Source organism: Sturnus vulgaris, chromosome 10, assembly GCF_052056855.1.
Source record: "Sturnus vulgaris isolate bStuVul1 chromosome 10, bStuVul1.hap1, whole genome shotgun sequence".
Taxonomy (NCBI): Eukaryota; Metazoa; Chordata; class Aves; order Passeriformes; family Sturnidae; genus Sturnus; species Sturnus vulgaris.
Genome location: NC_142252.1, coordinates 18,667,776 through 18,693,923, shown reverse-complemented (window position 1 = coordinate 18,693,923; position 26,148 = coordinate 18,667,776). Strand labels below are relative to the sequence as shown.

At 38.7% G+C, this 26,148-nt stretch overlaps 1 protein-coding gene across 13 annotated transcripts in view; it reads right to left on the bottom strand.

The window, feature by feature from the left end:
• Positions 1 to 645: 645 nt before the first annotated feature.
• PEX5L (peroxisomal biogenesis factor 5 like) overlaps positions 646 to 26,148 on the bottom strand; it is a 106,128-nt gene continuing 80,625 nt past the window's right edge. For 9 of the 13 annotated variants that reach the window (XM_088170976.1, XM_088170978.1, XM_088170980.1 and 6 more), the window contains 11 exons: positions 25,695 to 25,821; positions 25,100 to 25,196; positions 24,598 to 24,672; positions 19,148 to 19,243; positions 12,654 to 12,770; positions 11,563 to 11,706; positions 10,673 to 10,743; positions 9,694 to 9,891; positions 8,181 to 8,346; positions 7,651 to 7,808; positions 646 to 7,022 (listed from right to left, as the gene is read on the bottom strand). In XM_088170976.1, coding sequence (XP_088027102.1) covers positions 6,818 to 7,022; positions 7,651 to 7,808; positions 8,181 to 8,346; positions 9,694 to 9,891; positions 10,673 to 10,743; positions 11,563 to 11,706; positions 12,654 to 12,770; positions 19,148 to 19,243; positions 24,598 to 24,672; positions 25,100 to 25,196; positions 25,695 to 25,821 — 1,454 coding nt within the window. In that variant the 3' untranslated portion in view covers positions 646 to 6,817. The remainder of the gene's footprint in view (positions 7,023 to 7,650; positions 7,809 to 8,180; positions 8,347 to 9,693; positions 9,892 to 10,672; positions 10,744 to 11,562; positions 11,707 to 12,653; positions 12,771 to 19,147; positions 19,244 to 24,597; positions 24,673 to 25,099; positions 25,197 to 25,694; positions 25,822 to 26,148) is intronic. The other 4 variants (XM_014871541.2, XM_088170984.1, XM_088170977.1 and 1 more) reach the window with 1 other exon arrangement.

Genomic DNA, 26,148 nt, shown 5'->3' with positions numbered 1-26,148 from the left:
TCGTTGGCTCTCAGCTGTTCTGTCCACAGCAGCTCACAGGAGTTTTTATCCCTCATGTCTGTGCTTATGTTGGTGTCTCACAGCAAAAACAGAGTAGGAATGACATAATCTTTGTCAGCACTTTCAGCTCATCCCATGAAAGACGACTGAAAAATGCTGAGAGCAAATTCCTGTGGTGGTGTATGGGAAATTGCTTGAGTAATGATTTCAGTCACTGCATGTTGGCTTTGCTTTTCATAAAGGTTGGTTTTTGATACTATTCTGTTTTAATTATTGCATGGTCTTCAGGGAAAAAACCTTATCTACTTTTTTCCCATTTTCCTCATATGAGCTGTATGTGCAGAACCCTTTGGGGCAGGCCTCAGCTGGTATAAATTCCAGTTGTAAGTATAATTGGTCAACATGTCGAAATAAAAATCAATTCTAAAAATATCTCTGCCTCACAGAAACAATGAATTTAGGAAAAATGAGAACAAAAGCATCTTCTGGACTTAATTTTTAAGCAGAGAAGCATGTTCACTTGGTAAACAATAGAATAGAAGACCTCATTGAAAAAATCCTTTCAGTTGGAGATTTAGATCCCTCCTTTCAGTTTAAGTAATTGAAGTCAAGACCCTTTTCAGGTTGAAAAGAGATTTTGAAATATTTGAAGCCACAGACAAAGTTTATTTTTAAAACATATTTAAAAATTGCACAGTTATAAATACAGGTAAATAAATACAATTTAATATGTGGAAAAGAACCCAAGGAAGGCATGCTTCCATTACAGTACAAAAATACTACATTAAGTGTGGTGCTCTGCAAATAGTCATCTATGACCTTAATAAATTTAACACATCCAGTATGCACATCATTCTTTTTTTGAGGAAATAGATCATTTTAAACAGCAGTGCAGGGAAACACCAAATTAAAGCATCAGTAAACTATAGATCTGTGTTTAATATTATACACAGCTGATAATGCACTAAGCATACAGAGGCAGAGTTACCTGGAGTAAGAAACTGACCTTTTACCCTGTATGTTCTTACATTCAGATTCTGAATCTGGGTCAATATGAGCCTTTGTAAGGGAATGTAAACATTCAGGTGTAGGGCTGAGCTCCCACCTTGCCAAGCCCTGCCCCTACACTTCCCCATGGACACTGGGAGTTCGGGAGCACTGCAAGGGTGTGCAGCAGCAGGGCTCTTCACATGGCCCAGGTGAAAGGATCTGCCAACCCTGTAATCACTTCTTTCCTCTATGTTGGCTTAAAAATAAAGCCAAAAGAACTGATGCAAGATTGCAAAGGTTTTCAAACAGTTTACAGCATATAGAAGAAGCCACACAGAATGCCTCTCAAAACTATATAGTTCTATTTTACTCTAGGTATGTTATACTCTGATATATAAAATATATTTATAAATTTTTTTAAATTTTTTCTGAATTTACAATAGCTTACTGATATTAAAAAGGCTGTTTAAATTAAAGGTTTAGCCAATGTTGATGGCATTCTGTAAATGTAGAAGGGGAAAAGAGATCAAAGCACATCAAGTCTTGACCATGCAAGCTTGCTCAATGGGCTGTCACATATTGCAAGCATTTGTAAAGTTACAGCATATTTTAGGAAAATTTAGATTCCTTCTGTCTCTTTACCTTGCCTGTTACTTTGTGGGCTGAGGTTCTGAAACTTCCCATGGATTCTCTGACACACCTGTTTTTCATTTTGCCTACATTTGTTCAAAGTGTCAGTGATATCTTCATGCATGGCACTCCTGTTCTCTGATTTATTTCACCAGTCCAAAAATCAGTAGAACCATAATGAAGGAATCTGATTCTAGCCTAGGTAAGGTTTGAATAGTAGATAATACTGTATTGCATATCCACCATTATTTTTTCACAACGTGCAGTGCATTTGGTCTTACCATTTTTGTGAATACTTGGTATATTATTAACATTTATTACATAAATTCACTGTACAGACTGCTAAGCTGACAACACTTGTGACCAGAAATCACATTTTTTCAACTGTGCAGGTAGTTCATGCGAAAATAACAAATATGTCTCGTTTTGCAGATGCATGTTTGGGCAAAAGAGATCTACAACCAATTTATGCTTTGCTCCATTTCCCACTGGCTCCAACAGACAATGATTTAGGCCTCAGGCTCTGGCTGTGCCAGCAAGGACAGCAGTTGTTATTTCTGCCATGGAGGCCCATGCTCTGGGATAGCTGGCTCTTCTGTGGTTGAAACTAGAGATGAAAATGTGAAAATCCAAACAACCCAGCTTCACTGTGAAAGCTGTGCAAATTTAGCTTTTTAATTCTTGAGAGGGTACTAAAACATCTCTGCAAAGGTCGTTATACAGATGTCTGTTATTAATTAAGCACTTGGAGCAAACATGAAACCCACAAAACAAGGTGAATTGTAAGGATGGGATTTTAAAAGGGCTCTGCCTTCGGTCTAGCCCGTTCCAGATAATATGAACAACTCAGATTTGAGTCTGGCAGATGCAAAGGAGTTGTAAAATGTTCCACAGATGATATGAATCAGGAGTTTAAGAATACCCTACGTGTGAGCCTTCTGCATGCATTTTCTAAACACATGCTCAGGTAGCATTGCTGCATGCTCAGGGTTAATATTGCATAGTGCTTACTGGTTAATGTAGTTGCATGCAATATTGTCATATGAGGTTTTGTGTCATTTGAACCACCCCCTGAATATTTTTACAGGTGCTGTGATTTATCAAATCATAAGAAAATGCCACTAGACACAGATACGTTTATGTGTGTGCCTAAAAGTCAAGTCAGTTCTTCAAGCTGACATAAACCAGTGTGTGGCCACAAGGCTCCTGTGGTCATTCCAGTTTAAAGAGGTCAGCCAGAAATGAGCCTTTTGCCTTCATGGCAAAGCCTCACTCCCTAAACTGTGATTCCAGTGCCTGTTCAGCACGTGCAGTGGTACCAGAGCCAGCCTTCTCCTGGTAATACCTGCATGTGAACTGATCATGCAAAGTGCTGAGCACTCTTGTGAGGCTCCAGGCTTACAGCAGCTTGATGGATCAGGCTTCTAGGTCATAATTATTCCTAAAGTTTGCAGAGGACAATCCCAAGCTGGGGTTAGGAAAACTTTTTTTAAAATTGCATGAAATATAAAATGGAAAAAAAAAAGATTCAGAAACTTGGAATCAGTTACCTGGCAGTGATAAATCACCTCTGGAAAAAGAGAGGAGTAACAAGAAAGGGAAACAGAGGTCGGACATGGTGATACACCATTGCAGCACCCTACTTGGGCCTCACCTCACAGATGCTCTACAGCATCCTGAAATGTCTGAGTCTCTCCTCTACTGAAATCAGTAGTCTGTATGTGAAACTGCTTCCCTAGAGCTGAGCAACCTTGTGTTTGTGTTACCTTCCTGCCCAGGGGAGACGTGACCTCGCCCTGCAGTGTGACACAGCGATACTCCCCTGCTCCCAGGTAGTGCAAGGAATGCTGCTTCCCATCTTCCTTCCTTGCACACCTGGGCAAGTCAGGGATGGCAGGAGGCTTTGACTTGGTCGAGCTACCAGGGAGTGCTGAGAACAGGACCCAGATTTGCTGTCTCTCACTCTCAGGCTCAATCTGCTACTGTTCAGCACCCGCCTTATTTATCCCACCTCATGCTTGGTTAGAAGCAAAAGTAGCTGAATTTTCTGTTCAGGTTGTTAATATGCTGCAGCCTCCTCACATGTTTCATCTTGCTTCTTTCAGGCAAATATACAAACTTGTCCTGAATATTTAAGGAACACCACGAGGAGGTCAGCTCAAAGCTGTATCTAATCTTGTCTGCTGCACTGACAGTGCTTGGCAGAGGGGGCTAAAGGAGCACAATAAAGCCCAGGGTCCTAAGGAAGTCCCCAGAAGTCCCAAGAGTTGCTGTTAGAGTGAGGTGAGCTCAATCTCCAGCTACTCCCCCACACTGACCAGCCCAGAACTGTGTGAGATGTGCCACTGTCCCCTGTCACCTGCCCTGCTTTAGCCTTTCCCAGTGCCTCGGTCAGTGGCACATGGCTGATTGGCCATAGGCTACCTACAACAGGAAAGAGTAGCTGGGATAATCTCCAAGGCTGTGCACCTCTTTGGACAGGCTTTGTAGCCCATGTCCTGTACAGCAGAGCTGAGATGGGCTGGGGGCTGAGTCTCCCCTGGGAAGGCAGAGCTCAGCCCTGCAGAATTGTCTGAAGGTTACAGATACAACTCATGCCAGTTCCATGGGTGTGGACATAAATCAGCAGATAAATGTAGTTTTGAGCAGTGCATCCCAGGATAAATCAAAAGCTACCTAGTTAGTCTGTTCTTTTAGAAGGCTTGGACTTGTATAAGGTTTTCCTCATGATTTCTGTGTTACTCATCCACAGGCTGGAGGAGATCTTTAGTGAACTGCCATGAGAATCAAATAACCCTTGTCATTCTGACTCTGAGAAGTACTTTTTTTTTGTTAATTTCAAAGATATAAAAATAAAGTCCCTGAACAGCTAATTCCTCTGGGTAAGCACTGGTTGTCCTACACCACAGCACAAAGGATATTCTAGAACTTGTGTGATGGCAGGGCATCAAGCAAAATCTAAGCACATATGCCTTTGCTTTACAGCCTCTTCTCAAAGCTGCCTCCCCTCTCTCTTATCACTTCCCAGATTCAATTGCACTGCACCTTCTGCTCTGCCTTATCAATAAAGAGCTGTCATCACACATCGCTGTCAAAGCAAAAGAGCAAACTGTTGTCAGCAGATATGCATACAGCAGCCCACTTAGCTAAAGTGACATTCCCAGGCAGTCCCATCCTCAGAGAAAGCTGCAGGAATCAGTTATGAAACACCTGACAGATAAACAGGAATATATGTGTAAACAATGAATTAATAAAGCACTCTTAAAAAATTTCAGTAGCTGTTTTGGCATCTCTATTGAGTGGGAGAAAGTGAGGGTTAAGCCTTTTATTTTTCTAATGACAATTATTTTTATTTAACAACCTATATATGGTGATTAGATGCAGTGATTACACTGTTTTACATGGAATTTTCCTTTAAGTGGTGGCTCAAAATAACAGACAGCTGCAAGAAACTTTAGGTTTGTACTGGTAAAACTGTCCAACTCCCACAGAGCATCCTTCTCTGTGATCTGTGCAGTTGGATTTCTTTTTTTATCCCTCTGAGCTAGATTTTTCTTCTAATGTTGTTTATAGGAAATGTGCTATTTGTCCCACTTTAACATATTCCAGTAGCTGCTCTACACATTGAATTCCTGACCACAGATCAACACATCTAATTAACATTTCTTATCTTTCACTATTCAAGAAAAATATTTATAATATCAGCAACTGAAAATCACCTCCTAAAAATTTCTCTTCCTTCTTTGATTGACGCATTCACCCTGAGCTAAATGTTGATTGTAGCTAAATCAATCCATTCATCAGGGATTGGTACTGCCCCAACCCTGCTCCCCATTCATCCAGCCAGGGAAAATGAAGACAGTGTGTTTACATACACATTTGTAAGCAGCTACACATACTGGTGTCACTGAAGGATTTTCTCCGGTATCATGGAGGTCGTGGAGACTTTTGCTGCCGTTTGCCATAACAGCAGGATCAAGCCTTGGTCTCGATCCCACAAGCTTTATATAGATTGGTTTCTTTAGGGAAAGTTTTCCCTTGAGCATGGTCTGCAGGCAGTAACTCCTACAAACATTCTTCTTCATTTGCAATGAAGATCTGATAGTTTGTTATGTTCTGAAATGACATCATTTGCATACAACATGTATGTGCATGCACATGCATGTATATGTGTAGTACCTGCTGGATGCATATAATAATCTTTCTAGTTGTTAATGCAGTTTATGCTGTATTTGCATTTTTAAACATAAGAATATTGAAAACCCTTTCATTACATTTCAGGAAATTACATTTGGTCCTCTCTGCCAACAAGGCGATCCTGTACATTCCATTGTTGGTGACTAAAATAAAAGCATAGCACTATTTTACAAAAAGAAAGATTAAAGTGCATAAGTACACAGAAAGTGCAGACCCTGCCACGAGCTCCTTCAGACTGTCCCAGATGAAGGACACCTGGTTTGAACATCAACAATTCCAGGGCAAATTGCCTCTTCTGCTGGCAACACTTGGCTTCCCCAAATGTACCTGGCCTCATCCCATAGTCCTCCATGGACTGTGTTCCTCTTGACATTGCACAGGGCTTATGAGCCTGCACAACTGGGCCCAAATTAATCCAGGTACCTTTGGAAGCAAAAAATTGATTTCCAGCTAATAAATATATTCAAAACAAAACACATCCTTTTTACATGCATCTGTTTTCAGAGCTGTGTTAAAAATGGACCTTGAGAAGATTTTTCATCAAAGAAACCAAAGGATAAGGAATCCCCACTGTGGGGCAAAGTGGTGTCAGCATGGTGCAATGAGCTACTAAGCAGGTTCCTTGGATGCACTGCTTGCCATTCTAATGTGCAATAACTTGCAATAACCATTATCTAGGGTTCTTCTTAAGATACTTTTCTTTTTACAGCTGTATGTATATAGAGAGATATAGCTTGCATGGGATGAAAATTCTTCAGAAACTGCTATTTCATCTAGTTCAGGACTTTGTCCAATTAGCCACAGCTCATTTCAACCCTTTGAGTTTGAATTTATTCACACTATTTTTGTGCTTTTGAACTTTCCCTTTATGAATAATGTCTGAAGGAATTCCCCTAATGATCTACAGTCATGATCTTTTGGAAAATGCGGTCATTTGGGGATGAGTAATAAAAAAGTTCTGTTTCCTATTACACTTTAATCAATTTTTGAATCCTTTTTATTACGGCTCTAGATTAAAAGCTCTTAAGAGAATGTCTAGATCACCCACATTGGCAGCTTGAAATAGTTCTGGCTGGTCCATCATAGACAGAGCAATCCGAAGTGCTGCCCAAATATTGCCTGATAGAGCAGGGTGGGGAACCTGCTGTTGATTTCTGCTTTTTCTTTGCAAACTGAGAGCAGTGAGGAAATTACTGACAGCCTCTCTGTAGGGAAGAAGAAGAAGAAAAAAGAAACAAACAATATAATTTGCTTAACAACTACAGGCAAAATTTCTGAAGTTCCATGCCAGGCTTAAATAGGTTATTTTACAATTTAGTTCATCAGTCCCTTTGTGTTGTTCTTGCTGGATTTTCGTCAAGAAGGAGGGTGTGGCTTGGGGTAACACAAAACTCAGTCTAGCCAAACATTTGGGGGTACTGTCTGCATTGCAGCAAAGCTCCCCTTCATCTTCCCTGTCTTAACCTGACAGCTGGGACCCTGGAATATCACCTTCATTCCTGTAGGACGTTTTTGATGGCATGAACTCCTTGAAGCAGGTTAACTTGAGTTTCCCTTTTAAAGACAGGCTCTTACATTTTCTTTTACAAAAGCTCTTACAAGCAGGACTATTTTAAGTGCAAGAACAATCCCACTGATTATAAAAGTACTTGCACTCAGAGCTACAAAAATGCTTTTTAGTTCTTTGTAAAAATTTATGAGCCCATTTCACAATAGCTGAGATTATGTAGCAATATTCTGATTATTTTTTCTTAGATACCTCCAGCTTGAGAATGAATCTTCACTTGGCAGTTGTGATGCCTGACTTTTTGTTTACACATTTTTCATGCTCACCTGTATGCCCCTAGGTTGATGCAGCTTATCCCCAGGTTGTATCTGGACCTGATGAAGCCAGGTTGTATTTCCAAAGCTCGTGTGTAAGCCTCCACAGCTTCCTCACTGCGATCCCCGTTGGCCAAGGTTGCCCCAAGGCGGTTCCATAACGTGTAGTCCTGGTGAGAAAAGGAGTTCTCTACTGTAGGTGTCAAAAACCAGACATAACATCTCATCTTTGCTTGCAAAGGAAGGAGGAGTGCTGAAAATAACAGTATTTTTTGTATTGTAATTGACAAGGAATGTGAGGTTCTGACTCAGGATCAAAGGCAATTTTATATATCTAATACCATTAATCAGCACACAGGTAGGAATTGGACATGCATAAATCTGCTTCTAAACAGGGCTGTCTTGTAATTAACATTACTATTTTGGGTCTTAAAATTTTAATGGCAGAAGTAGCATGTCATTAATAATAGTCTGATCCAGACAGGGAAAAGGAATTGGCCTGTAAAGCTTAATTTTTAAAAATGTAGAAGTATAAAATGTACCTCTGGTCGAACAGTTAAAGCAGCACTAAATGCATCTATTGCTCTGTTAAATTCTCCATTCAGGTGAAAAAGAACCCCAAGTCCTGTCTGCAGGTCAGGGTCTATCATATCACCATTCTGGTGAGCAGCCTCCAGGTACAAATCCTTTACTTCTTCAAGTAATGAGCTAGACAAGGGAGAAAAATAACTTAAAGAGCGATCATACAGTTATTTACAGATATTTCAATGTTGATTGCATAGCCTGAAATTAAAATCTTTGTAGCAGATTCATCAGAAGTGTTACACTCCTGAAATTTGCAAATGAGCTTCTTCATCATGACAAAGGTTTACTTCAGGGTGCTGTTGTAAACTCACAAAATAAAAGAAAGAAAATAAAATAAAACTTCTTGAAATAAAAGAAGTTCATTTATGAAATGAGGTCGAAGGACAGCCGTGAACCCAAGTAGAATGACATGAAGTTTTATTAAAACTATGCAAATTAGATGAGTTTCTCAGACATAAAACCGTTCTTTATTAACAAAAGTAGTAGTATTTTCAAGAGGAATAGGTAAAGGACCTGCCAAGACCCTTGAAGAAAGATGCCAAAACATGACTTCTGTGCCCACTGTAGCTTCTTAAAACCTTTGCACTAACAGCACCAGATGTCAGTGGGATAAAGCCAAAGTAGAATAACACACTCAGCAATTAAGCAGAACTTGCATATTTTATTTTTGCTCATATGAAATTATCTTGTCAACCCAGGACTTGTAAGTGACGAGGGTAAAACATAAGGCCTGTCTTCAAAATGACAAGCAGTGAGATAGCTTGAGTGGTTTGGCTCCCTAAATCATGTTTATGCCTTTAATGACTTTATTATGCATCTCACAGTCTAGAGGTACTTGTTTATTGTCCTCATGAAATCATGATGAAGTGCTGCCAAATCATGAATTTTATGTTATTTAAGGTGGCTGAAGATAAATCAAATGGCTGTGTTGTCTCTTGGTTAGAATCAGAACAGCTTTTAAACAAGCAGGTGCCACCTCTCATTATTCTCAGTGAACTCATGTTGCACTGCAAAACGGCTCATTCCTGGATTCTACTGGGTTGGGACATGGGAAAACAGTGGGAACAGTAGGAAAAAAACACACATATAGAGCTGGATAAAGGCTTAGTATGGATGTGGAAGCAGCTGAAGGATGAGGGTGCAGGATGTGGGAATACAAAGGCAGGAGACAGGGATGGAGGAAAGTAATGGGAGTTGAGGAGAAGCATCCTTTTTTAGCTGTTTTTTTTTGTTTGTTTGTTTGTTTGGGTTTTTTTGAGTTTTTTTAACTTCCAGGGATGGTGTAAACAATAAAGCCTTCAGTCATTAAATCAAATGTTCCCTGTTGGTTTCCCTCTCCTGCTATTAGAGACATGTTCTTCCATCCTAGGGAGCAGGCTGGACTTCTACAGAACAAGGGGACACAGCAGGCACCATCAGCTCTAGGGATATCATTAGTATTTCCACCATGAGGATTTCCACTGCATTTACCTTTCATCTGCTGTCTTAGACATCCTCCTGGTAAGTGCTGGGGACCCTTTTTTGCTTCTCACTATATACTTGTATTTTGGATTTTGCTTTATCCAGTTCCTCAGGGATTGATAAGCTTCTTGTTGATGGCCAGTGTTGGTGTAACTCACAGCCAGGGCCATCAGGGCTTTCAGGTTGTTTGGCTGCAGTTCCAAGCACCTAGGTAGAAAATAAAAAATATATTGAGATATTTCTGCAGCCAAGCACAATGCTTGAATTGTGTCCAAAATAATCCATGTGAAGAAAATCACAATCATCACTGTTGCTCTTTTGAAAGCTGAGGATGAGCAAGCTCCTACATCAAGCAACCTCTTGGATTTTCTATCCAGGTAAATGAATAAGAGACATAAAACCAAGCTTGAGTATCCTTAGGTGAAATAACTTCACGGTTATCAGTGGTGATGCAATTGAATATTGCTTCAAATGGAAACATAAAAACCCATTAAAGAAAGATAATAAAAATAATGCTGATATTTTGGAGCTCACATTTTATGTACAAGAATTCAGTGATCTTCACATCTCCACCAACCTAAAAATGTTGGCAGTTTAGCATTCAGCAGCTGAAGGGAGCTCACTCTAATTAAGAAAACCTCTTCATTAAAGGACAGACTACAGAAAATATGCCAAGTGGCTGGAATGTAAAAAAGGCACTTCATTTGCATCATGCTTAACTCATATTTATTAGGCCATGCAACTTTTCTTTTGTGCATATACTTAAATTGTACTAAATGTACTCCATGAAATATTGCACTTATTTAATAAAACAGAAATATTAATTACTAGTCATCCCTCTGAAGTCACTGGGAGTTTCTATATCTGTGTCAGTGCTCTACTCTGATAAATAAAACGACATTCCAAGATAGGAATGATATTAAATATCCCCAGGTCTCCACTACCCAGCATTCATCAGATCCCAGATTTCAGACTGATGTCCCTCTACCTTTGAAGGGCCACGATGGCTGCCTGCTCATTTTCATTTTCTGCCTGTGTTATACCCAGGAACTGCCAGGCCTGCAAAAATAATAATCATTTAGTTTATTAAATATATCCAACTGCAAACAGAGTTACAACCAATATCACTGTTAAACACAGGGGTGAGGAAAAGCACCAGATAATGTCCAGCACTGACCACAGATTTCTCTACAGTGTGCACACCAACAGTCCCAATCAATGCACTTCTGAATATCTTTGGGCCTAATAAACATTTATAGACAATGAATGCATGGGTATTCTGTCAGTGTATAATCACATGCTGATTTCTTAAATTTTAGTTACTGTACATTTTAAATTTTACTACAATTTTATGGAAAATAGAGAAGAATTCTTTAATTGTGTATTATTTATGTTAGGGGTTTCTAGGGAGCTTGGGATTGTCTGCTTTTTTGAAGTATGCTGTTTAATTTAATGTAGCAGTAGATTCAAAGAGCCTTATATATATATAATAAATATTTTTAACATTTCACATGAAACAGACTTTAAACTAGTTGAAAATAGCAACATTGAAGAAACTTATATAACTTTAACAAAATTTCAAAAGTCTTGTTAAATCAAAAATATTAATCTTTTTGATAGCAGTGTTTACAAGATAGTTTGAAATCATCATGATATGAAGGGACTGTTTGAAATATTTCAAACAACAATATTTCAAAACCAGATTCTCATCCTATGAAAAACTCATTGATATCTATTTAAAGGCACACACTAATTGATAACCCTTAGAATCCAGTGTTTCAGTCAGTCATGACTGGCAAAGGTTTGAGCCCATTCCATCATTCCATGCTGAAGGAAGCTCCTTTTTCCTTTGCCAGGAAAAGGCAGAGCAGTGAATACCTCGGCATCGTTGGGCTCCTGGAGAATTGCAGCCTCCAGGTATAAGATTGTAACAGGCAGGTCACCTTCTTTCATTTTCTTCAGTCCTTCCTCAAAAGCACCCGGCCAGTCTTTGAAGGGATTGTCAGTGTGGAAATAATAACCCTGGAGAACAGAGATAATGGGCCCGTGATGAATGACAAGTTGCAGGGAATGACAAGTCTAAAAAAATGCAATGACTCACTGTTTTCCAACTGGGTGTAAACAACCTTTGTTCTGTGGAAATGGCGGAGCTCCCCCGTGGAATTTCAATGACAAAAAGTGTGAAAAGTCACATCTCCGGGCATTTATGTTTCTGCTCTCTTTGTTTTTACTTTAGCTCTGAAGTTCTACTTAGAGGCACTTATGCTGGGCTCTCCAGCAAAGATAATGTCAACAACTCACAGTGCCTGAGTAGGAGCAGAACCGAACCTCTGAGCCCAGGACATCCAAGGTGATGGTAAAGAACACACACTAAGCAGCTGAACTCCCTGCAGTGCTCACAACATCCTGACTGCTCAGTTAAAATCCTGAAATCTTCAATTAACCTTCCAGATACAGAGCAGGGCTGCAAGCACCTGAGTTTATTTTAGTATTCCTTTAAGTTTTGCCTTTCTCTCCTGTCACTGCAGTGCAAAGGGTGTGTGGTAATATCAGCTACATTATAGAAATCAAATTAAAATATGGAGTGGAAGGAATGAAGAGACGGAGTGTCCATAATTTCTATCTTTAACAGTGTTTGAATGTCGAGAATAGAAATTATGGAGATTCGGCCCACCATATTTTCATTTGGTGCTTTTCCTTAAATGCCCATCTTCAAAAGTGGCCATAAATCCAGCAGTTGCTTTGTGATCCTTACAGCTGAATTTAGGCTGTGTGCAAGTCTAAACAAATTCTCACTGTGGCAAGGTTCTTCTAAATCTGCCCCACCCACAGGCAATTAAAGAGGATGAGCTCTTTGGGGTAAAATTAGCTTCCATGTCCAAAGAGTTTCCTTGGGCTCCCTGGAAGAGCTGAGGCTCCTCTCAACTTTGCACAGGGGAGATGCAGTGCAATAAAAAACTTGGTGTTACCTTCTCGATGGTTGAGATGGTGACTTGCCCTGGTGCTTCCTGGTTCTCTGAAATCCAGTTTCTGCGAGCCATTTCTTCCCATTCTGCTTGCATTTTATCCCAAAACTCTGTGTCAGACTAGAAGAAAAGAAGGAAAAGAGAAAATGAACAACAAAACTTTAAAATAAAGGTTTGTTGGTGTTTTTTTTTAAACTTTTGAATTTCTTTCTACCAGTGTTCCGATTTTGCTGAGCAGTATTAGTTCTATTAATAATCACATGGACTGAAATGCTACAGCTCCTGTTTGCAGTTCCATATAATTAAATTTCATCTCTTATATTGGAATGCATTTTGTCAACAGAAAACTCTTTATCTCAGAGGCAGCGTATGTCCTGTTTGAAGCAGGATTTGCAGCAGCTTACACTGCATCTTATTGATGCTAACAGCAAATTGTTACATAAAATTTGAAGGCAATTAATGCTGCAAGTCCCTGGAAAAAGAAAATAAAGGAAAAATAAAAGAAAAATCAACTAAGTGTATATGCAAATGAATAACAATAGATAAAACAGTTTGAAAGAGAGCAAACATTGCCTATTTTGATATATTCAGCATAATTTTCAGCTATGAAAAAGAGAAAGGCCAAAGCTTCGACAGAGGGTGTTTGCATAAGGGATGTAATACAAATTGGCCTTTTTGACATAGTGGAGAAACCTTAATACTGCATTGTATACTCTGCTGGTGAGAGGAATCTACAAGAGAGTATAAAATCATACAGTAAGCTTAATATTCAGCTCAGAGATGAGGGAAAAATGCATATACAAGGAAAAGAGAAATTATGAAAAATAGATGAAATTAGCAACGACCAGAAGGAGAGAGCAACTGTGGCTACTAGAAAATGATGCCAAGAAATAGAAACAGAATTAGAGAAGGGGAGAATCCAAATTAAGGTGCTACTTTTTCAGCCTCCACACACTAGTTATGGGTGTCCAAAAAGGAGATCCATAGCAGAATATTTGCAGAACACTAAAACCTTTCCAAAACTCTCCAGTTCCTACAAGACCACGGCCAGTGTTTCAGTGAACTGACAGCACTGGGGGCACAGTTTCTCGGTTTATTTCTATCAAAGACAACAGCACAAATAAATCTGTTGAGATTTAGACAGAGCCATTTGAGAGTGAGGTGCTAATCAAAATTAATTGAAGGTTTTATGAACTGGTCTGGATAGTTTTGTGTGAATCTTTGTTACAAGGCTGACAACTTTGGTACGGCTGCACAGCCAGACATGATTGGAAAAATAGAGCTTAGACTGTGATTGCATGGCTCTGCAACCCTCCTTAGGTGCTGGGGAAAAGGAAAGCATTCTGTCTTCCATTTAGGAAGAAATTCAGCATTGTCTAAATTCAGTCTTCAATGCAGGATTGTCTGAGTCATGCGATTATTGGATCTGTGAAGGAAGCTGCTATGTTCCTCTCCAGAAAAGGAAATAAATTGGGAATTATTCACTCTTGGAGAGGAGATTTCACTGCAGGTAATAGAAGTGAACTGCCCCTGACTACTCTTTTACACCACTTCAGAATCTGCTTTCATTCCAGACTTGAAGAAAATACATTCGTATAAAGAGTGGTGAGATTGTGTGAAATGCCCATTTAGGATTTGAAAAGGCTGGGATAATGAATCAGATCACTCCCTCTTTAACTCTTATCAACCATGACCAGAGGCAGTTGAATCCCTACAAAGATCCTGTTCAACAGATGCCTCCATCAACCACTTCTCATTCAGTACAAATCTGCGCTGCCCTGAAATAAAAATTATGTGATCATGTTTTAGATAGAAGTAATTTTGAGATTCAGCATGAGGTAAAAAAAAGTAAATTTCCCTTTCCTTCAGATTAAAATTAATAAAACTACTGAAAACTAATTATTAATAGCCTTATTTAACCAGATTAATTTATAGAAAAAATATATGTATAATATTTTAATTTGAATTTTCGCTTGCATTTTTCCCACAAAAATTCCTTATGAATCAATGGCATGGAAACATCGAATCATATTTCTGCAGATAGTAAGCAAAAATGTAAGTGTATTTGGGTCTTAAATTCAAATTCTGCTGTTTAATTATGTATTTATAATTCTCACAGAAGTTCACTGTGTTTACTCTCCATGTAAAAATCCAGTGAATTACTGTGCACTCAAGTAGCCACCCTGATTTCCATCTACAGAGTCAAAGGAGGAGGGAAAATGCAGTGAGGAGAAGACCAGCTTAGGTATAATCTCTCTCAGTTTATTTTACAGTGCTTGGACACAAGACCAGCAGTCATTCTGCAGTAATGGAAAATAAGGAAAGATTTGCTTGTTTGGGCCAAGTTACAGCATCCTGAGGATATTCAGCATGAGGGGTTTCTGAAACTGCTACAGCAAAGCTGCACTGAGCACCTGGGCCAGCACTGACCTGGTACCAATGTCAACAGCAGAGCAGCTCAATGTCCTTGAGGAAGAGAACTGTGAATATTACACACATTTGAATATTATAAATATTATAGTCTTTGCTGAAGGCCTAAATCTATTTCAGCTGCCATTAGCAGCAGTTTTTTCATTTACTTCAGTGGCAGGAGGGTTAAATTAATATTGAGCCTTTCTGAAAACCTGGCTTTGGATCAAGGCTCCTAGATCTAATTTTAGTTCTATTTGCTACACCACTGGTGCCAATTAACCTCATTTCAATGTTTTTGCCACCTTAAGGCTGGTGAAATACTTTGCACCAACCAAAAGTTTTCAGACCAGTTGAACACATTTAACACATTCTCAGATCATCTGCAGTTAAGAGGAATGACAACCAGGAAAAATGTTCATACCATCTGACTGCTTCCAAGCAGAAAATTCTGCATTTTGTCAAAGAGGCTATTTTTACTCATAGTATTTAAAAATATGCTGAAGCAGTTAAACAACGGGAAGCAAAATATTTTGGGCTCTTTATTTCCTATGATCCAATGAAAGGAGGCAGGGGGATGTATTTATAAATTTACCTATTGTCATAACTTTTAGAATTTTGCCTGTCCTGTATTGCCAAAAATTAATTTGCAATATTCCTAAGTGTCCAATGCATAAGAAAGGTTCTGTCATTTTTCTCTGAATTACTGCATTACCATACTCTTTGATGTGAAAGACACAGTAAGTTACAGTTGTGTGCTCAACTGGTTAAGATTTCCTTAGCTGATATCTTCTTGAAACAAAATCTGCAAAATTTCCTAAGGTTTAGACATAACAAATGTTTATCAAGGCAAAGATTCCCACAGTGTTTTGCAAGAGTATCAAATAAAATGCATCTGAATGACTCAAGTTCCTAGTTCCTGATTTAAAATATGGATGGGCCAGTTTTAGGCCCATCCAAAGAAATGTCTAAATAGTGAGACAGGGATATTGTAGGTACAGAAAGGACTCCAACCAGTACTCATGGGAACCACAAAGCTGATGGTCCTGGAATATGTTTTCCTAGGCTAGAACAAATTAATCCCATCTTTTTCCTCCTATTGTCACATAATTTAGCTGTAATGTGCTCTGATGCTTCAAAGCAGTACATTATACAGCAGATGGTTCATGTGACATTGTGTTGTAAATAAAATGATGCTGGGAAGGACAGCTCAAAATTTCTTATGCATAAACTCACAAAACACTGTGGCATCTGCAGCTTAATCAGAGAAATGTGAATAAGAAAGTAACAAAGCAGCTTTTTCTCCCATCTCTGAGACTTCTCAGTTGGAAGTTTGCTTTTATTTTTATTTATTCTAACTCATCACCAGTAGGATGGTGATTGATAAAACAATTGTTTTAATGGACTATAAGTACAGGATGGATGTGAATTCCCATCCTGGCGCTTCTTAAAAATTCAAAAGTACCAATTTTTGGTGAAACAGAGCTAATTATTAGAAAGATTGTGTTAAAACATAGTTCTTATGGCACTTGGAAATTGTTGAGACAAAAAATCATGAGGCAAAAATCAAATTCAATTTCGAGAATAACTAAAGGTAGCGAGGTCTGCAAGCACTCAAACACTGCAAGGGAATCTGGACCCTCTCTAGTAAAAAAGGTATTTTACTCACCACTTTATTCTTAAAAGATTCCCCAATGGCATAGACATCTTTAAACCTTCTTAAGAAAGAATTACCTCACAAATCTTCATTAATCTCGAAGTTTGACATCTTAAAACCATTCCCAAAGCTCTGAAGTGAATACTGGGTGGAGGATAAAGTTTGGTGTCTTCATTTACTGAATTGTTAATTAATTCCTTTCGAACTAGGCCACAAAGAACCTGAGATTTACTTCCTTTTCTTGATCAGTTTTGTGGCTAATCTTTCCACTTGGAGCTTTCCCAATCGAAGAATATTACAGAAACATCCAAAGCCTAAAAAATTATTTTTTGACCTGTATCCATTCTCTGCTTAAGAAAGCACTAATCTTTCTGACATGGACTCCAGTTTATTTCAATCACTCCAGCTTTCTTACCACTTCATTTTAGCTGGGATGAAAATTCAGCTCTTTTCATATGCAAATGGAAACAACTGCTCTATAAAGTCCTGAAGAATCCTTTCCTTTACATTATAACTACCAGGCCCAAGGTTCTATTTTAAGCAGAAAGAATAACTTAAGGCTGCCAGCTACAGTTGGGGAAACATTTAATTTGATTCTTTTTAATAGCCATTTTTGAGACTACTTTAAAGTATTTTAACAACCTGTCTCTGTTGCTTCAGAATGACCTCTTAGTCTGCAGGGTGGGGTTTTAAAAAATTTTTTAACAATACATTCTCCTCCTTACTTTACTCTGCAAAGTAATTCAATAATGTCTTGTAATCTGTTGTTGGACTCAACTCATTTTTCTTCCTGCTGAGTGTCTGGAAACTCCCCATCACACAAGTTTCTGGCAATTGCAGCAGTACTGACATCATTTGCTTAACCACTAGCACCGAGATGTTCAGCATCAGATTCCCTGTGCTGCCTGCACAGGTCACAGCACAGCTCATCCCACCCTGAGGATCAGCCTGCAGTGCAAGCAGGAGCATCTAAAACATTCTAAGCTGTGGCAATTTGAACCAAAGTTCCCTCCTTGCCTGCCAGGAGCAAATGTGCATGATGTGTGACCTCAAAAACATCTCCTGTGCCTCACCAGCATTTCTTTATGAAGAATTTATTTGTTCTGTAAAGAAAAAATGCCCTCTGTGCTTAGTTTATGAAAGAGCTAATTTACTGATTGTGTCCGTTTCAGCATTGTATGCTGAGACCAGATTTTTTTGTGTATGTAATAAAATCCCAATAAACCATGGTAGAAACTCTGCATCTTACCATAGCATACAATGATAAAACCTACAAATAATTTTAATTAATTCTACAAGAAATTATCTTTCTAGCTAGAAACCAGTATCAGATTTAGGCATTGTTTTGCTTCTCATCAGCCAATATTAATCTAGAATAGCTCAATTGACAACACTGGAATTAGAATGGCATAAAAATTGAGTTAGGAGAGTATTAAAATACATGCCTAAAATTTAAATCTAAACTCAAACATCCCTAATGTGTTCTAGATGGTTTGTAGACTAATGAGCCTGCAGTCCATGCTAAAAATAACCAGTTTTGAGGAACTGGTTTCACAGTTTCATCCTCTGTACCCTAAGAACTCATTTCACAGGCTGTTACATAATTTAGCCTGAAATTCTGTCCTTGCTGGAATGGAGCTGTCCTGGCTCTTTGTGGTGATGGGATTTTGAGGGTTTGCCCATGGAACCCCTGAGAAGATAATGATGCTCCAGGTCAATGCTTATATCTAATTTTTTGAGTTCTGCTAAAAAAACCTGTATTCTACTTTGTGTCTAGACAGGATCAATTTGGAGGAGTGGTATAGGACAACACTCAAGAGATGTTTTAGATGCTGGAAATGTAGAAGTTAGTGAAAAAACCCCAGAAGTGCAAAGGAGAACTATCCAAATACCTTCATCTTTTCAAACCAAATAGATTCACCAGGAAACAAGAAAACTCCTGTGCTTAGCATTCTGCCACTAGTTGTAAAAATGTGAAAACGGTGCATGGTTGGTGCTTAGGTATAGCTCTGCTTTACACCAGGTAATTGTGCAGAATGCAGTGATTCTGAGCTCTGGTTTCACAGTGGAGACTTGGTTTGTGTCTGGGCTTAAAGAACTGATGGCACACAATTGCCGGTGAGAAATGTTTCCCTCCCTTTTCCTGTGCTTTGGAGTTAGCTACATTTATGGGGCATTTACCCATTTGCTCCAGCATTAAAAATCCATCTTAAAAACTTGGTTCTCTCTAATGTTTTTTTAATAGCTAAGGGGTTTGGATTTCCTTTTTTTAAAGAGACAAGCTGCTATTTTAAATTAATAGCTGCATAAATTGCATCATTTCTCTGCTTTAAGTAATCCAGTTCCAACTCTCTCCTCTGCTTGTGCTCCAAGATGAAAAAGAAATCTGTAGAACATCAGCTGAAAATGAAAACAGTAAATGAAATAATACCTCAACAGCTGCCTTTGCTCTTTCAAATTCCTCCTCCAAGGAGTGATTTCTGGAGAGAAGAGGTGTTCCCCAACGCTGCTCCTTACTTGGCCGTGCCTAAAAAAATAAAAGAATAAATCAGAAAGGGATGATAGACTCTCTGTCACACTTCTGAGTTATTTCCTTAATTGTCTAGAGCCCCAGATGGCCTTTTTCTGGGGAAAACTACTTGTTTCCCTGCATGAATTCTTCTGAATTCTCTTACACTGTAGCAGAGACCACTTCTCACAGGAAACAGAATAATTTATCTTTTCCAGATTTTTCTTTTCACTCAAGATGTGTGAAAGATAAAAAGACATCTGAGAAAAGGCAAAGCAAGGGTTGGACTACAAAAGGAGAGAGCTGACTATTTTGTATAAGACTTCTACCTTCCTTGTTCCTTCTGCATTATGACTGTGGGAATGCATTCCACTGACTATGATCTAGGAAAAAAAACCCATTTTTTTTCCCTTGCACATTTTGTGGTTTTCTTTCAGTTTTTTTGGGATCACATTGGAGGGCCAGGATTCCACTGGAAGGGAAAATCCTTTTTACAATCAGCACCTCTCTTATGTACCATACAATTGGTGAATCCCACTAGAAGCACATAATAACTTTTTCCCTGTTCTTTTTCTAAAAACAATGTGGGGTTTTTTGTTTTGATTTTTTTTTTTTAACAAAAAACACTATACAGAACCAAACCATATTTATAGATGGCAGAAAAAGTACAAAGTGGCCTAATCTTGCTAAACAAAGCTCTGACTGCTAATCCCTTCCCTAGTGTTTGTCAGGAGGTTAAACTCATTAGCCACTTGTGTGCCCGTGCTTCCAATTGCATTAATTCCCCTGATTATATTTCTGATGACTGTACTTGTAATATTCAATTTCTGTGAGCCACACTGCTAAAGGCTAATTTTGATCACATCAGACTCATTGGGCTGTCTCTGCAAATGTTGGAATGGGCACTGCTGGGATGGGACATCTGACAGGTTTCTGAGCTCTCATGCATGTCACATGTAATGTATGGTCAGACACATTTCTCTGGTTGTACACACATGACTTTTTTCCTAGAAAGATGACATTCATTTGTCAAATGGGCCCTAGGTTTTCTGTTTTGTTCCTGAGGCTTTGGTCTCTCACTTAGAGAGTGATGAGTGAAAGGCACATTGAATGGAAACACATAAGGTGAGAAAAAACAACGATACAACACAATTTCTGTGAGCAGCTCGTGGTGGTGGTGGGCACTGTGTGTTCCCCTGTGCTGGCCTCTGGACTTTGCTCTGACAGGAAACTCAGAGTGTGAGGGAATGTCTACACTGAGGATCTATTGGTTCTGCTTTCACACCTTCTGCCTCTAGTCCATGTCTGGAAAATGACTGTTTTCCTTTGGTGAGGCCAGGAAGAGATTTCAGGTTGTCATTGAAAACAAACCAAAACCCAGTCCTATACATGAAGCAGTTATTTTACTGATTAATAGAATTTAGGGCAGAAGAGATAACTGGTTCAGATCCTTCATTTGTCTGTGTATCATCACATGATGGCATTTGTCACTCAACACCCATGGAACCAAAATGACATTCTTCAGAGGATAAACTAAGGTTGTCTGGAATAAATGTCTTTGAGAAAGCTGCTTGGGTTTAATTTAAAGTTATCAAGAGACCTTAATGTCATCACTTTCTTTGCAATTTGTTTAACTGTCCTCTTTGCTTCTCTTATAAATTTTAATTTCAGTTTCCCTCGATTTCCCTCTATTACTTCTTTTTTTTTCCATACTTTTTAATACTACTTACTTTCTCTGTAGAAAGATACTGACGATTTTAATCAGGTTTTAGTGATATAAAGATTTTTATGATATAAAAGCATCGCAATAATAAATATTCTTAATATGAAACATTAAAATTTTAACCTTTTAACCAGGTGATCTCCTGTCTCTGTTTGTTTCTACACACTCCTCTTCCCTCAGTACTGCACAGGGAACATTCTTGTTGTTTCAAACTGCTTTCCAGCATGGTGCTGTAAGTAGGGCCTGCATTCTTGCTCTCGTGATTTTCCAAGGGACTGTATTGCAATACGTATTTATACAGATGCCTTGATCACCAGCTCCTTTTACCATAAACCTTATTTTCATTTTTTTGATTCCACTCTTGCATCATATGGAAATTTTCTGAGGAATTGGCTTGTGTGTTTATTTTCAGATCAATAAAACTGAAGAACATTGTTTCTCTTTGGAATCCCAGAACAATCAGTATGTGATTACAATTCCTAGTAAATAACTACTGCTCCTGAGACCTCAGGTTGGCCAGTTTTAATCTGTTTAACAAATACTTTATTCACATTGTGTGATGCCAATTTTACAATCAGAATATGACATATTAATTCAAAACTCTTGTAAAATATCACACATCAACATTTATCATTTTGACCTGTAATCTGATCAAAGAATTAAATTTGTTTTTCTTGACACAGGACTCTGTTGATAGGCTCTAATTATGTTCCTGGCCTTTTCATTATTTATGAGTTGGCTCCTGCAAACTGTTTGATTACTTCTGCTTTTTACCCATTTGTTTCCAGTGACTGCTATTCCTTAGGTCAAGGAGAATCCTGTAAATGAGGATGTTTAGACTGAGCTGTGCTGAGAAGGGCAGAATGAGCTTCTGCAGGCAGGACAGAGGTGAGGGGGCAGAGGTCAAGAAGCACAGAGGTCCCCTTCCCTGCCACATGACACTTTGTCCCTACATCATCCCCACAGAAATAGGGGATTCCATTAAATGAACACCAGGAGGGGAAGAAAGGTTATTAATAAAAGCTGAAATTGCAATAGACAGTGCAGAGTCATACTGTGGGCTGTGACACCCAGAAGTGAAAAGCCCCATGAAAAGCCCCAAACTCGCTGCTTTTTGCTAGTCCAGAGAGAGAGGGGATGGGAGTGGAGTGCCAGGGCTGGAGAACTGCCCAGCTGCCCCAGGGGATGGGGTGGGGGCTGCAGCTGCCTCCCAAGGTGGGTCAGGCTGTGTCCAAGGCTGGACACTGCACACTGTGGTGAGAATATATTTGATATATTCTCACCTCTGTGCAATGGACGTGCTGTGGCTGATCGTGACTTCTGTGCTCAGGGACAAAACCTCCCATTCCAATGCATTTGCACACACTTTCCTGGGCTTGTATTCTCCTGGACCTTAACTTGGTGAGAGGCTTAAATTACAGTCTTAACTTTTGATCAAGTCTTCAAACAATGAGCTAAGTCTGTCCCTTGCAACTCTTCATTTCCTTAGAGTAAGTGGCACATCCAAGGGAAGTTAGGGCCATTAGTCTTTCTGTAGCTATTTGGGAGAAGTGGAGAATTAATTTCACATTCTAAATATTGTTGCCTCAAACTGGAGATTTCTAAGTTTTACAAGATTTGCACTACAACTTTGTCTAAGAGCATTTACATATTAGAATTAGGTACATATTTTTAGCATATCAGGGGTTTTGTATACTCTGTGTGAGCAGTGAAATATTTAAAATGCCCTGGAAAATATTTAAAGAGTTAAAAAATGAGCAGACTTTATGCATAGACAGTGGAACATACTATCTCCCTCTGCAATTTATAATTTTAAGATTAAAAATAAACCTTCAAAATCCCTCCTCCCCTCCCCCAAACACTGTAGGATATCTCAGTACCAATAAAAGCATAACAAGGAACTTTTCAGAATGGCAGATAAAAGAAGGATCAAGGATTCTTTGGCCAATGCAGTTTAAGAGTTAATAATATGTAAAATATGATGTGAGAAAATGATGAGAAGCCAGACAGCCATATCCAGTGACAGCCACCAGTGGCCACTGCCCATTACAGCCTTCAAATACATTTCTTCCTTCATAGTTCAAAGCCTGTCTTTTGGATTTTATATTGGCACAAGTGCTGGTAAACAAAGGATTTTGTTAAGAAGATTGCATAATTTTAATGAAAATATGACCTAGTTACTTAGCATTTCACTTTGAGGAGCTAAATCTGACGTGGCAAAGGTGAGTGATGAGGTGATTGGGAAACTGCTGATGGAAAACTGCAGCAAGTTTGACAAGATGAAATCTTTAGGGTATGGCAGAATGTGTTGCATTTGCAAAGGTTACCCTTAAATGAGATAGACAAGACCTATAGAGGACAAAGTATGGAAAACATATGCTTTGATAAAAGCCCTAATGTGATTTCTTTTGCAAGCAGATTAAGAACTCGGTCAAGACAGATGAGCCTGTGTGTTGGGAGCTGACAACTCTGACAGTCCAAGTACGAGCAGGATGAAGCAGGCAGTGAACAAAAACACATTTCCAAGTAACCTACCTCGAATAAGAACACATTCTCACTTCACTTTCTCTGTGTTAATAATTATTGGTTTAATATTTTGTTGCTCAAATGTACCACAAGTTTGAAACAAGCAGGTAACAACGAACCAAAACAAAACACAAACTGTACCAAGACAACAGATAAGATTCTCTGCTTTTATTTCAGGTTGGCTTATTCAAATTCATGGTTTTTTAATTTGAAGTATCAGTCATTTTACAAAACATTATGGAGCCTCAACTGACTGAACTTAAACTGAGTGAAAAATGTGGATTTTTGTTTCTGCAGTGGAAGAAAAAAAGAAAATGGATCATATAAAGTAGACATAAACTGCATTTGTAAATTGCTTTTACAGAAAGCCACAGCATTTGAATCCTGTGACTGTCTACTTGACTTACATACATCTCGGTTGAGCACAAATGTCCTGGAATTTAGATCTACTGGGCTGAGGAACAGCTTCCTAAAAACGGGTCAGAGGTGCTTCAATGAGCTGGACAAAGCACATGAGAACACACCATCCGTTTAAAGTGGATGGCACTGTGTAATAGATCTTTTCCATTATTAAGATGTACAAATCTATTGTAGAGAAAGGAAAGATATCATGCATTACAACTAATGTGAGGCTTTCCAGAGGGAAAAACCCCCTGTTTGTAATGTAGAGATAGGACAGTTTTTTCCTAAGAAAAGCCCCAAAATGGATCTGATAACTGGGTTCTATTTCTACTTTTCTCAGGATACACATTTGGCAAGTAGTGTCTCATTTTTTCATTTTCAAATGAGGCTATTATTTTTCATTAATTTCCAGATTTTCTGTCTGTCAGAAAGTTTTTGAAGTCCGGGCCTAAAAATAGCTGTGGAAGGTGAGAAAATTATTTTCAACTAAAAGATAATCCACCAGAAAACTCTCTCTTCCCCTTCCAGTGGCAATGCCTGAAATCTTTCAATTAAAAAGTAAGAAGCAGCAAAGAAGGTGCGTGAACAACCTGCTCTATTGCAATGCATATATAAATATTTGTACCTGTATGTGCAGACATACATGCAACCCTCAGTAATAATTTCCAACAAGACCTGTCCAAGACACAATACAACAGTGGAATTGGGCAAATCTACAAACCTTTAGCCCAGAGCCCTCCGTATTAGAGTTCCTTTTCCAGCAGGAAAAAGTCCTGTGACCACACTGCTCCCCCACCTGTGGAGATAAACTGCTAATGAACATTGGTGTAATGATTGCTTCCTGCTTTCCTCAGCAATTTCCCAATTCTGGGGATTCCTGCCTGACCAAGAGACCTAAAGGATAGATATTTAACATGGGTAGGGAACCATTAGAAGTCTGAATTTCAGAACTGGAGGAAGGGAAAAAAGATGGGGCTGTAAGCTGTAGTTTGAAGTTTTCCCTCTGTACAGGAAGGCCACAGTTCACTGCAGTATTAAACTCTGGATGTTTCAGATGCTCCCTCTTAATTTCAGAACCTATCCATTTCAGAGGTGTGTGAAGATATTTTTCCTGATGATCCTGAAAATATCCCTTGAATAATTCTCCCAGAACGTCAATGGCTAGCCAGTGGGAAGTTCCTCCTTGCCTTTTTATTGTTAACAAATCTACCAAATCCTCTTACCTGTATTGCAGGTGCAAGTTCTAATTCTGATGCTGAATCAGAGTCCAAGGCACTCTTGACATTATTCAGCTCAGACTGTGATCTGTTTTCTGTGGACCTAGAAATAATGCATTTACACACTCAGCACCAGAACACTCTGCCCTATGTCTTTCAATCACACAATGATGAATTAGGTTATTTCTTTCAACTGAATTGTTTAACTTGCAGTTATCAAAATGCCTGGACTCCTCTTTGTGTTCTCACTCCTATATTTCATAGACAGGGAAGCTGAGGCTAGACAAAGCCACAAGACTGGGCCTCAGTAGGTGTCTAAAAATCAACCACCACAATAAAGGATTTCACTGCATGTCTCTGTAGAGTTCTCACCACCATTTATTAAGTAATTGTGCCTGCTACTTTCCACAACATAAAAAACTGCTGGCAAAATGGCATTTTATAGTGCGCTTGCTTATGTTACATTGTTCAAAATATGTTCTTGAACACATTTAATGTCATCATAACATGTTTAATAATATGATTTGTTATCAAGCAAGCATTTCTGTGAATTAAGAAAGCCGGGCTGGAAATATTTTTTTAAGGAAAGTAAAAGTTGTACCATAAAATCTCTTTTGATGGAGCTCTGGATGATGATGATGTTCGCTCTGCAGAAGGGTGAACCTTGCTACTCCTGTCTCCATGAAAACTGACATCATCCCATTTCTCTATCTGTGTCTGAATATCAACTGAAAAATAAAGAATAGAAAAATATGAATCTTTTAAAGAAACTACTTTGACAGTTTTATCTCCTTTGTTAAATGTGTGTTATAGAGAAAATAATGCCACTAAAGCCTGTATTTTAATAAAGGTCTAACATACAGGCCAACATTGTGCACCTTTCTAGTTGATATGATGTGAAAATATTTGGAAATTCACAACATTTTTCTAAATCTGTTAGCATTCATGGTCAGAATATCAGTGTAACTCTAGACTTAAAATCAGTGATTTGTATGTAATTTAGACAAATTGTAAAAATGAAGCTTCTCTTAGAGACTAACATGTAAAAATGACTA